The following is a 13,790-nucleotide window of genomic DNA, read 5'->3' on the forward strand; positions in this document are numbered from 1 at the left end:
ACTCTATTTTCAGAGTAGCTTCCCCAACTCTGCATTTTGCTAAAGCGACTTGTTATGTCTGTGCCTCTCCCGCTCTCCCACCTCTCCTTCTCCTTCTCTCTCTTCTCCCTCTCCTTCTCCCACCTCTCCTTCCCCCTCTCCCGCTCTCCTTCTCCCTCCCTCTTTCTTTCTCTCTCTACCTCCTCTTTTCCCTCTCCCTCTCCTTCTCCCTCTTCTTCTCCCCCTCCTTTTACCTATCCTCTCCTTCTCCTTCTCCCTTTCCTTCTCCTCCTTCTCCTTCTCCTTCTCCCTCCAGGTATCACAGAGACTATAGCCCAGCTAGGCTCTGGTTGGCTAGCGGATAAGAACCTGTTCCATAAGTACCACTACCACAAGGCCTACCTGATCCTGTGTGGAGTGGTCAACCTGTTTGCCCCGCTGGCTAACACCTACATCCTGCTCATGGTTTACGCTGTCTTCTTTGCCATCTTCTGTGGCGGCTACATGGCACTGCTACTGCCTGTCCTGGTAAGAATCACACACCACACAAGGCACAAGCCTGAACATATACCAGTGTTTTGTCTATTAAGCCATCTTCTGCGGCGGTTACATGGCTACTGCGGGTCCTAGGTTGGGATCTGGTTGAAGAATTTCAGTCAGTCAATTCAGGAAGTTAACTGAAATTCCAATTCAATAATTGGAAGGAGAAAAAAAAAAAGGGTATCGATTTTCTATTTCTAGTTGAGTAATTCGATGATTCATTTATTTTAAGAAAAGAAGACTACGTGTGAGCAGCCGAGAGACAAGGCCATACTTAATAATCTAGTGATACTGGCAAAAGCGTGCAAATTCTTATTTTCTTTCAAGGTAACTTAGATACCACTCACCAATCAATGAAGATACCTAAAATAACCATTTAGGGGAGATAAGAGAGAGATTTCTTGAGAGAAATTGCTAGTAAAATTTGTTCCATGGTAATAAAGTTTTATTGATTAGAATGCAGCACTAGTGATATCTGTTGATAGAGATAAGTATTTTTAAAATAGCTGACCAACCATTCGGAACAGGGTCTTTGAGGGATCTGATCACTGTTTTGCTGATCTATGCCGTTTCACACAATCCAGCCATTGAGCGGAGTTTGTGTGTGTGTGTGTGTGTGTGTGTGTGTGGCCTTGGACATGTGGAGTGATATGAGAGGGAGAATGTGTGTGTGGACTGATACCAGTCTAGGACATCTGTAGATGGGGTCTGTTACCTCACCTCACTCCCAGTCAAACACACTCAGACAAAGCAAAAAAGCAAGTGTATGAAACACACAAGTCAGCCAACAGCCATCATGCTCTTGTACGTCTTAACTACGTCCTTCAAACCACTTCAGAATAGAAGTCATGACACTTTAATGTCTCTAGTCTTTAATGTCTCTAGTCTTTAATGCCTCTAGTCTTTGATGCCTCTAGTCTTTAATGTCGCTAGTCTTTAATGTCGCTAGTCTTTAATGCCTCTAGTCTTTAATGCCTCTAGTCTTTGATGCCTCTAGTCTTTAATGCCGCTAGTCTTTAATGTCGCTAGTCTTTAATGTCTCTAGTCTTTAATGTCTCTAGTCTTTAATGTCTCGAGTCTTTATTGTCTCTAGTCTTTAATTCCTCTAGTCTTTAATGTCTCTAGTCTTTAATGTCTCTAGTCTTTAATGCCTCTAGTCTTTGATGCCTCTAGTCTTTAATGTCTCTAGTCTTTAATGTCTCTAGTCTTTAATTCCTCTAGTCTTTAATGTCTCTAGTCTTTGATGTCTCTAGTCTTTGATGTGCTCTAGTCTTTATTGTCTCTAGTCTTTAATTCCTCTAGTCTTTAATGTCTCTAGTCTTTATTGTCTCTAGTCTTTATTGTCTCTAGTCTTTAGTCTTTATTGTCTCTAGTCTTTAATTGTCTCTAGTCTTTAATTCCTCTAGTCTTTGATGCCTCTAGTCTTTGATGCCTCTAGTCTTTAATGTCTCTAGTCTTTAATGTCTCTAGTCTTTGATTCCTCTAGTTTTGTCATGCACCTCACCTCCAGTCAAACACACTCAGACAAAGCCAAAAAGCAAGTGTATGAAACACACAAGTCAGCCAACAGCCATCATGCTCTTGTACGTCTTAACTACGTCCTTCAAACCACTTCAGAATAGAAGTCATGACACTTTAATGTCTCTAGTCTTTAATGTCTCTAGTCTTTAATGCCTCTAGTCTTTAATGCCTCTAGTCTTTGATGCCTCTAGTCTTTAATGCCTCTAGTCTTAAATGTCGCTAGTCTTTAATGTCGCTAGTCTTTAATGTCTCTAGTCTTTAATGTCGCTAGTCTTTAATGTCTCTAGTCTTTAATGTCTCTAGTCTTTAATGTCTCGAGTCTTTAATGTCTCGAGTCTTTATTGTCTCGAGTCTTTATTGTCTCGAGTCTTTATTGTCTCTAGTCTTTAATGTCTCTAGTCTTTAATGCCTCTAGTCTTTAATGCCTCTAGTCTTTAATGCCTCTAGTATTTAATGCCTCTAGTCTTTAATGCCTCTAGTCTTTGATGCCTCTAGTCTTTAATGCCTCTAGTCTTTAATGTCTCTAGTCTTTAATTCCTCTAGTCTTTAATGTCTCTAGTCTTTGATGTCTCTAGTCTTTGATGCCTCTAGTCTTTATTGTCTCTAGTCTTTATTTTCTCTATTCTTTAGTCTTTATTGTCTCTAGTCTTTATTGTCTCTAGTCTTTAATTCCTCTAGTCGTTATTGTCTCTAGTCTTTATTGTCTCTAGTCTTTATTGTCTCTAGTCTTTAATTGTCTCTAGTCTTTAATTCCTCTAGTCTTTGTTGCCTCTAGTCTTTGATGCCTCTAGTCTTTAATGTCTCTAGTCTTTAATGTCTCTAGTCTTTGATTCCTCTAGTTTTGTCATGCCCTGACCTGAGATATCTCTGTTTTCTTTATATTTTGGTTAGGTCAGGGTGTGACTAGGGTGGGTATGCTAGTTTTGTATTGTCTAGGGTTTTTGTATTGTCTAGGGTTTTTGTATGTCTAGGGTTTTGTAGGTCTAGGGGTTTTTGTAATTCTATGTTGGCCTGATATGGTTCCCAATCAGAGACAGCTGTTTATTGTTGTCTCTGATTGGGGATCATATTTAGGTAGCCATTTTTTATTTTTGGTGTTTGTGGGATCTTGTTCTATGTTTAGTTGCCTGTCTGCACTATTCGTATAGCTTCACGGTTAGTTTGTGCTTGTTTTGTTTTGCTGAGTTTCGGTTTGATTAAAAACATGTGGAACTCTACTCACGCTGCGCCTCGGTCTCATCTTTACGACGATCGTGACAGTCTCTAGTCTTTGATGTCTCTAGTTTTTAATGTCTCTAGTCTTTAATGTCTCTAGTCTTTAATGTCTCTAGTCTTTAATGTCTCTAGTCTTTATTGTCTCGAGTCTTTAATGTCTCTAGTCTTTAATTCCTCTAGTCTTTAATGTCTCTAGTCTTTAATGCCTCTAGTCTTTAATGCCTCTAGTCTTTGATGCCTCTAGTCTTTAATGCCTCTAGTCTTTAATGTCTCTAGTCTTTAATGTCTCTAGTCTTTAATGTCTCTAGTCTTTAATTCCTATAGTCTTTAATGTCTCTAGTCTTTGATGTCTCTAGTCTTTGATGCCTCTAGTCTTTAATGTCTCTAGTCTTTATTGTCTCTAGTCTTTATTTTCTCTAGTCTTTAGTCTTTATTGTCTCTAGTCTTTATTGTCTCTAGTCTTTAATTCCTCTAGTCGTTATTGTCTCTAGTCTTTATTGTCTCTAGTCTTTAATTGTCTCTAGTCTTTAATTCCTCTAGTCTTTGTTGCCTCTAGTCTTTGATGCCTCTAGTCTTTAATGTCTCTAGTCTTTAATGTCTCTAGTCTTTGATTCCTCTAGTTTTGTCATGCCCTGACTTGAGATATCTCTGTTTTCTTTATATTTTGGCTAGGTCAGGGTGTGACTAGGGTGGGTATGCTAGTTTTGTATTGTCTAGGGTTTTTGTATTGTCTAGGGTTTTTGTATGTCTAGGGTTTTGTAGGTCTAGGGGTTTTTGTAATTCTATGTTGGCCTGATATGGTTCCCAATCAGAGACAGCTGTTTATTGTTGTCTCTGATTGGGGATCATATTTAGGTAGCCATTTTTCTTTTTGGTGTTTGTGGGATCTTGTTCTATGTTTAGTTGCCTGTCTGCACTATTCGTATAGCTTAACGGTTAGTTTGTGCTTGTTTTGTTTTGCTGAGTTTCGGTTTGATTAAAAACATGTGGAACTCTACTCACGCTGCGCCTTGGTCTCATCTTTACGACGATCGTGACAGTCTCTAGTCTTTGATGTCTCTAGTTTTTAATGTCTCTAGTCTTTAATGTCTCTAGTCTTTAATGTCTCTAGTCTTTAATGTCTCTAGTCTTTAATGTCTCTAGTCTTTAATGTCTCTAGTCTTTAATGCCTCTAGTTTTTAATGTCTCTAGTCTTTAATGTCTCTAGTCTTTAATGTCTCTAGTCTTTAATGTCTCTAGTCTTTAATGTCTCTAGTCTTTAATACCTCTAGTCTTTAATGTCTCTAGTCTTTAATGTCTCTAGTCTTTAATGTCTCTAGTCTTTAATGCTTCTAGTTTTTAATGTCTCTAGTATTTGATGTCTCTAGTTTTTAATGTCTCTAGTGTTTAATTCCTCTAGTTTTTAATGTCTCTAGTCTTTAATTCCTCTAGTCATATTGTGTTATTTAATAGATGATTGTAGGTAATATATGATGGGAAATATTGAGACTAGAGGACTGTAAGTTGTTTGCGATAAAAGCGTCCGAGGTGTGTGTGTGTGTGTTAACTAAGTGATGTAGTGGGAGGAGGTTAGCTACCATGGGTACTCACCTCAAGCAGTGGCATGGTCCCTTGTGGTTCAGTCTCAAAATGTATGCACTCACTACTGTAAGTCGCACTGGATAAATGCTAAATTACTAAAATATAAATGCATGGACCCACTCTTCTTATCGCTGTGACCGTACACCACATACCAGGGCTCTCCAACCCTGTTCCTGGAGAGCTACCCTGCTGTAGGTTTTTACTCCAACCCCCTGTTCCTGGAGAGCTACCCTGTTGTAGGTTTTTACTCCAACCCTGTTCCTGGAGAGCTACCCTGTTGTAGGTTTTTACTCCAACCCTGTTCCTGGAGAGCTACCCTGTTGTAGGTTTTTACTCCAACCCTGTTCCTGGAGAGCTACCCTATTTTAGGTTTTTACTCCAACCCTGTTCCTGGAGAGCTACCCTATTTTAGGTTTTTACTCCAACCCTGTTCCTGGAGAGCTACCCTGTTGTAGGTTTTTACTCCAACCCTGTTCCTGGAGAGCTACCCTGTTGTAGGTTTTTACTCCAACCCTGTTCCTGGAGAGCTACCCTGTTGTAGGTTTTTACTCCAACCCTGTTCCTGGAGAGCTACCCTGTTGTAGGTTTTTACTCCAACCCCCTGTTCCTGGAGAGCTACCCTGTTGTAGGTTTTTACTCCAACCCCCATGTTCCTGGAGAGCTACCCTATTTTAGGTTTTTACTCCAACCCTGTTCCTGGAGAGCTACCCTGTTGTAGGTTTTTACTCCAACCCTGTTCCTGGAGAGCTACCCTGTTGTAGGTTTTTACTCCAACCCCCTGTTCCTGGAGAGCTACCCTGTTGTAGGTTTTTACTCCAACCCCCATGTTCCTGGAGAGCTACCCTGTTGTAGGTTTTTACTCCAACCCTGTTCCTGGAGAGCTACCCTGTTGTAGGTTTTTACTCCAACCCTGTTCCTGGAGAGCTACCCTGTTGTAGGTTTTTACTCCAACCCCCTGTTCCTGGAGAGCTACCCTGTTGTAGGTTTTTACTCCAACCCCCTGTTCCTGGAGAGCTACCCTATTGTAGGTTTTTACTCCAACCCCCTGTTCCTTGAGAGCTACCCTGTTGTAGGTTTTTACTCCAACCCCCTGTTCCTGGAGAGCTACCCTGTTGTAGGTTTTTACTCCAACCCTGTTCCTGGGGAGCTACCCTGTTGTAGGTTTTTACTCCAACCCCCTGTTCATGGAGAGCTACCCTGTTGTAGGTTTTTACTCCAACCCTGTTCCTGGAGAGCTACCCTGTTGTAGGTTTTTACTCCAACCCCCTGTTCCTGGAGAGCTACCCTGTTGTAGGTTTTTACTCCAACCCTGTTCCTGGAGAGCTACCCTGTTGTAGGTTTTTACTCCAACCCCCTGTTCCTGGAGAGCTACCCTGTTGTAGGTTTTTACTCCAACCCTGTTCCTGGAGAGCTACCCTGTTGTAGGTTTTTACTCCAACCCTGTTCCTGGAGAGCTACCCTGTCGTAGGTTTATTTTGTATTTTTGGGGGGGTGCTTCCTAAGTGCAGTGGGCTGCTGGGAGGTGGTGGTCTTATTCTCCATGGACTTTACAGTGTCCCAAAGCTTTTTTGGAGTTATTGCTACAGGATGCAAATTTATGTTTGAAAAGCTAACCTTAGGAAAGCTAACTGACTGAGTATATTGGTTCCTGACTTCCCTGAAAAGGGTCTAAATTCAGGCAGTAACACAACAACATGTGGAAAAAGTCAAGTGGTGTAGATACAAGTAAAAAAATAGATATATGTTCGATTCATAATGCAAATTTGTGTGCCTGTTTTTATGTACATGTTGTGTTCCTACATAGTTAGTTTAGTAACACTGACTAGTTAGTCAGGACTAATGTTTCTGGGTTCATTTCCTTCTCAGGTGGACCTGGTAGGACAAGAAAAACTCAACAACTCCATGGGATTCTCTATGTTCTTCGTAGGCCTCGGCTGTCTGACAGGACCTCCTCTCGCAGGTGAGGGAATCTTACACACACACACACGCTCACGCACATACTCAAACGCATATAATCACACACGCACGCACGCGCACACACACACACACACACACACACACACACACACACACACACACAGATGATTGTGTGCGTGTGTGTTCTTGTTTCGAAGACATAAACAGCCAGGGGAAAAATAACCTATAGTTTAGCTCTTTGGAGGTTGATTGGAATAAAATGCATGCTCACGTTTTATCAATCAATCAAATGTATTTATAAAGTCCTTCTTACATCAGCTGATGTCACAAAGGGCTGTACAGAAACCCAGCCTAAAACCCCAAACAGCAAGCAATACAGGTGTAGAAGCATCCAACCTGCTAGGCCAGCATAGCCTTAGAAAAACAGTTGTGTTCATTCATAATTTGGTTCCAGTCCAGACTTTTTAAATGTAAAAAAAATTCAATCAACAGAACAGGTGTAAAAAAAAAAAAAATCAACAGAACAGGTTTGTGCTTTGACTGTTATATAAGGTCATGTTGATGTCCAAAAGTCTGTTTCCCTGGGTAGGAGTGCTGGTCTAGGATCAGGTCCCCCCTTGTCCATGTAATCTTATTCATTCTGATAAAAAATTTTAAAAAACTGATCCTAGATCAGAACTCCTACTCTGAGATGTTGATGAATGGCCCAGGTTACTGTAGGTGATTATGGGTTTCTCAATGTCAACACCAGCCAAGGTATTTTCAGAGGACTTCCCTCTTTTCTCTCCCATTGATACACTAGTATTTCATTATCATAAACTATACTGAACAAAAATATAAACGCAACATGTAAAGTGCTGGTCCCATGTTTCATTAGTTGATATAAAAGATCCCAGGCTGATTAAAGAGCATGATCTTTACATAGGTGCACCTTGTCCTCGGGACAATAAAAGGCCGCTCTTAAATGTGCAGTTATCTCGCACAACACAATGCCACAGATGTCTCAAGTTTTGAAGGAGCGTGCAATTGGCATGCTGACTGCAGGAATGTCTACCAAAGTTGTTGCCAGATGATTGAATGTTAATATCTCTACCATAAGCCGCCTCCAACGTTGTTTTAGAGCACTTTGAAGGGTTTCCAACCGGCGTCACAACCACAGACCATGTTTAACCACTCCAGCCCAGGACCTCTACATCCGGGCTTCTTCCCCTGCGGGATCATCTGAGACCAGCCACTCGGACAGCTGATGAAACTGTGGGTTTGCACAGCTGAATAATTTCTCCACAAACTGTCAGAAACCGAGGGAAGCTCATCTGCGTGCTCCCTCGTTCTCACCAGGGTCTTGACTTGACTGCAGTTCGGCATCGTAACCGACTTCAGTGGGCAAATGCTCGACCTTAGATGGCCACAGGTAACGCTGTAGAAGTGTGCTCTTCATGGATGAACCTGGGTTTCAACTGTACCGGGCAGATGGCAGACAGCATGTATGGTGTCGTGTGGGTGAATGGTTTGCTATTGTTAACGTTGTGAACAGAGTGCTCCATGGTGGTGGTGGGGTTATGGTATGGGCAGGCATAAGTTACGGACAACAAATACAATTGCCTTTATCAATGGCAATTTGAATGCACAGAGATACTGTGATGAGATCCTGAGGCCCGTTGTCGTGCCATTCATCCACCGCCAACGCCTCATGTTTCAACATGATATTACATAGCCCCAAGGACCTGTACACAGTTCCTGGAAGCTGGAAATGTCCTAGTTCTTACATGGCCTGCATACTCACCAGACATGTAACCCATTGAGCATGTTTGGGATGCTCTGGATCGACGTGTACGACAGCGTGTTCCAGCCAACATCCAGTAACTTCGCACAGCCATTGAAGAGGAGTGGGACAACATTCCAAAGGCCACAATCAACAGCCTGATCAACTCTATGGAGATGTGTTGCGCTGTATGAGGCAAATGGTGGTCACACCAGATACTGACTGGTTTTCTGATCCACGCCCCTTTTTTAAGGTGTCTCTGATACATGTCTGTATTCCCAGTTGTGAAATCCATAGATTAAGGCCTAATTTATTTATTTCCTAATTTCTGATTTCCTTATATGAACTGTAACTCAGTAAAATCTTAGAAATTGTTACATGTTGCGTTTATATTTTTCTTCAGTGTAGTATAAACTAGCATAAACAAATCTACATTTGATCTAAATACAGACCTAGCTATGTAAAAAAACATGTTTTTTTACAATGCATCTACTATAATATATATACTGTATATAGTAAACACCTCCACATGTTTTAAACATCTCCACATGTTGTAAACACCTCCACATCATTCACATCTTGTAAACACCTCCACATGTTGTAAACACCTCCACATGTTGTAAACACCTCCACATGTTGTAAACACCTACACATGTTGTAAACACCTCCACATGTTGTAAACACTTCCACATGTTGTAAACACCTCCACATGTTGTAAACACCTCCACATGTTGTAAACGCCTCCACATGTTGTAAACGCCTCCACATGTTGTAAACACGTCCACATGTTGTAAACACCTCCACATGTTCTAAACACCTCCACATCCTTCACATGTTGTAAACACCTCCACATGTTGTAAACACCTCCACATGTTGTAAACGCCTCCACATGTTGTAAACGCCTCCACATGTTGTAAACACGTCCACATGTTGTAAACACCTCCACATGTTCTAAACACCTCCACATCCTTCACATGTTGTAAACACCTCCACATGTTGTAAACACCTCCACATCCTCCACATGTTGTAAACACCTCCACATGTTGTAAACACCTCCACATGTTGTAAACACCTCCACATCCCTCACATCTTGTAAACACCTCCACATGTTGTAAACACCTCCACATCCTTCACATGTTGTAAACACCTCCACATGTTGTAAACACCTCCACATGTTGTAAACACCTCCACATGTTGTAAACACTTCCACATGTTGTAAACAGCTCCACATGTTGTAAACAGCTCCACATGTTGTAAACACCTCCACATGTTGTAAACACCTCCACATGTTGTAAACACCTCCACATGTTGTAAACACGTCCACATCTTGGGAACTGTGGTCTATGAACAGATGTAAGCCTATTTCCAGGAAGAAACGCTGCATTCCCCTTCCGTCAAAACTTAAACCCCCTTGAACTCAATGACCTACTGTAGAGAGGGGGATTAGAGAGGGGTAGGAGAGTCTTGAGAGCTGAGAGGGGATCTACATTGGATAAACTGGTATTTTATCACCTAGTGTAAATAAGTATAAACCAGTCCAAATGTAACTCTGCAGACCCCTAGCTATATCCAGGTGTCTACTAGATATAAATGACAAACTGAAACATCTTGTAAATACTTTCCCATCTTGGAAGTGTCTACGAACACTGATGTAAGCCTATTTCCAGGAAAAAATAATTCTACATTCCTCTTACGAGTGACTTTTGACTTCAAAACCTGTAGAAGAGGTACCCTTGAACTTATTGACACAGAGGGGGGGGGGGGGGGGGGGTTGGAGAGGGGTGGGAGGGTCTTCCTATTGGTCAGGCCGTACTGAGAGCTGAGAGGGGATCTACATTCCAGGGTCAAAACGTGACTATTGGTGACCCCTTACGGGGTTTGCGGTCAGGAAATAGCGTGCTGCTATGTTTACCGTCCATGCTGCTAGTCCTGCAGGGTGAACTTAACTCATCGCAGTCCACCTTGCCACCGACACCCCCACAACCAGCTAGCTATACAGGCTGTGGGTTAGTATTCCACCCAGACCCCCCCCCCCCCCCCTCCCCCCACAACCAGCTAACTATACAGGCTGTGTGTTAGTATTCCACCCAGACCCCCCCCCCCCTCCCCCCACAACCAGCTAACTATACAGGCTGTGTGTTAGCGTTCCACCCAGACCCCCCCACAACCAGCTAGCTATACAGGCTGTGTGTTAGTATTCCACCCAGACCCCCCCCCCCTCCCCCCACAACCAGCTAACTATACAGGCTGTGTGTTAGCGTTCCACCCAGACCCCCCCACAACCAGCTAACTATACAGGTTGTGTGTTAGCGTTCCACCCAGACCCCCCCACAACCAGCTAACTATACAGGCTGTGTGTTAGCGTTCCACCCAGACCCCCCACAACCAGCTAGCTATACAGTCTGTGTGTTAGCATTCCACCCTGACTCCCACCTGCACAACCAGCTAGCTATAGAGGCTGTGTGTTAGCATTCCACCCTGACTCCCACTTGCACAACCAGCTAGCTATAGAGGCTGTGTGTTAGCATTCCACCCTGACTCCCACCTGCACAACCAGCTAGCTATAGAGGCTGTGTGTTAGCATACCACCCAGAGAGTAGCCTTGTGCAGATTGTTTTTCAGTTCTAGGCCAGACAATTCTCGTAGTTGTATGATGTTCTGTCTGTAAGTATGTACACCATATGTTATTGTTAGTTATGTTTACACCCCCCCCCCCCCCCCCCCTCCCTGTTTTCAGCACAGTTAACTCTGACATTGTGAGTGAGAAGTCCATTGACGTTACTAACGGTCTCCCTTTGCTGTGGTGTAATTTGTCACTATAACGTGTGGTGTCCAGGGGGATGTCAGATTTGGTTTCTCTGTGTGTGTGTGTGTGTGTCTTCATAACAAATAAAAATAGAATCTAAAATTGCCAGTAATTCTATATCTACAGTGTGTATCCATTGCTTCTCTCATTGAGTCAACAAGTGACATTATTAGCCTGAATGGCATTGCTAACGGTCTCCTCCCTTTGCAGTGGTGTCTCCTGTCATAATGTGTGGTGAACGGGGATGTCCGTTTCTTTCAGTTTGAATGACGTTATTAATGGTTTCTTTTTGTGGTGGTGTCTTCTGTCATTTGTGTTTTCAGGGGGGGAGATGTCCGTTTCAGGGGGGGAGATGTCCGTTTCTCTCTCTTAGCATTGAATGACTTGACTGTCTCCCCTTTTTGGCTTCCCTTTGTCTTCCATCCTCTAGGTTTCCTGTATGACTACACCCAGACCTACGACTGCTCCTTCTACCTGGCGGGGGGGTGTTACCTGCTATCCTCTTTGTCTCTCTTCCTGGAGCCCGTGGCGAGGAGGTGGCAGAGCAGGAGGAAGAGACGCGAGGCCCGGAACGCAGACACCAGCTGGAAAACCAACGGTTGCTTCTGCCCCGAACCAGAGCTCCCTGTCCTGAAGAACAACAATGGCGTTGTCTAGATGGTGGTTTCACCACAGCTTTCACATTTGGTTCCTTGGAATGTTCTGAGAATATTGTATGCAAAAATAACCATAGGGCAATCACCATGCCTTAACAATCACTACGGTCCTTAGAACCTTTTGATCTAGCTGGGACATTATCGGACTCCCCAACTCTACTTCATCAAGCCTGGAATCAAGGCTATCTAGATGGAGGGAGGGCAGGGTTGGCTTCCTGCTCTTAATAAATGCTAGACGCTTGACGATTATCCAAAGTGACTTATAGTACAGTGAGTACAGACATTTTTAGTATTTGGGATCCTAGCTGCAATCGAACCCGCGACCTGTGCTAGAGACATTGCTCTTATTAACTGAGCCACACAGAACTGTGTAAGAGGGAAGAAGGGCAGAGTTGGCTGCTTCCACCCTTTCTCTCACTCTCCTTAATAAAACAAGCATGGACCTCCGACTGACTGTGCCAGTTGGACCTCCATGTGCCGACTGTGCCAGTTGGACCTAAGTTACCCAGCTTTTGGATGGGGTGAAATGACCGTGCCCCTTTGGAGAAAGCCAAGGAATACCCAACTGACTGACTGGCTGACTGGCTGGATGGCTGGCTAACAGACTGACTGAATGGCTGACTGTCTGGATGGTTTGCTAACAGGCTGACTGGCTAGCTGACTGACGGACTGAGGAGATGATGACCACAGCTATATGAATAGTCTAAAAATGGTTGTGGATTGGTTGACATTCAGTCCATAAAGAGAGACAGAAAACAGATAATCCTGTTTTGTAACTTTGAAAATAAACCAAATTTACACTTATTCTGCTAGGCCATATATGTTATCCCTCATGTTCTCATGGAATCGCCTGACGCCTGCGACACAAATCTCATTGTAGCGTCGACTAATGTGGCTGGAACACTTTTCTTTCGGTATCAGGAGGAATTGAACAAGACAACAACCTGACACAAAACAGTCACTGTAGTCTCTACAATCACATCCATATGAATCAGAAACCATACACCCCTGTGTGTCATACAGTACACCATGAATATGAAGTACACCATGGAGGAGTCTTGGGATGCGTCCCAATTGGTACCATATTCCCTATATAGTTTACTACTTTTGAGCAGGGCTCCCATACGGCTCCCATACAGCTTCCATAGGTCTCCCATACAGCTTCCATAGGTCTCCCATACAGCTTCCATACAGCTCCCATACAGCTCCCATACAGCTCCCATAGGTCTCCCATACAGCTCCCATAGGGCTCCCATACAGCTTCCATAGGGCTCCCATAGGGCTCCCATAGGGCTCCCATAGGGCACCCATACAGCTCTCATAGGGCTCCCATATGGCTCCCATAGGGCTCCCATACACCTCCCATACAGCTTCCATAGGGCTCCCATACAGCTTCCATAGGGCTCCCATACAGCTTCCATAGGGCTCCCATACAGCTTCCATAGGGCTCCCATACACCTCCCATACAGTTCCCATAGGGCTCCCATACAGCTCCCATACAGTTCCCATAGGGCTCCCATACAGCTTCCATAGGGCTCCCATACAGTTCCCATAGGGATCCCATACACCTCCCATACAGCTTCCATAGGGATCCCATACACCTCCCATACAGCTTCCATAGGGCTCCCATACACCTCCCATACAGCTTCCATAGGGCTCCCATACATCTCCCATACAGCTTCCATAGGGCTCCCATACACCTCCCATACAGCTTCCATAGGGATCCCATACACCTCCCATACAGCTTCCATAGGGCTCCCATACACCTCCCATACAGTTCCCATAGGGCTCCCATACAGCTCCCATACAGTTC

General features: G+C 43.6%; 1 protein-coding gene across 1 annotated transcript in view; it reads left to right on the plus strand.

The window, feature by feature from the left end:
- The window catches only part of slc16a4 (solute carrier family 16 member 4), an 81,023-nt gene extending 68,244 nt beyond the window's left edge, over positions 1 to 12,779 (plus strand). Inside the window, exons 8-10 of the mRNA XM_021616945.3 lie at positions 296 to 507; positions 6,703 to 6,796; positions 11,752 to 12,779. Of these exons, the coding sequence (XP_021472620.3) occupies positions 296 to 507; positions 6,703 to 6,796; positions 11,752 to 11,978 (533 nt within the window). The 3' untranslated portion in view covers positions 11,979 to 12,779. The remainder of the gene's footprint in view (positions 1 to 295; positions 508 to 6,702; positions 6,797 to 11,751) is intronic.
- The last annotated feature ends 1,011 nt before the right edge of the window (positions 12,780 to 13,790 follow it).

Source organism: Oncorhynchus mykiss, chromosome 9, assembly GCF_057628025.1.
Source record: "Oncorhynchus mykiss isolate SJ-2025 chromosome 9, ASM5762802v1, whole genome shotgun sequence".
Taxonomy (NCBI): Eukaryota; Metazoa; Chordata; class Actinopteri; order Salmoniformes; family Salmonidae; genus Oncorhynchus; species Oncorhynchus mykiss.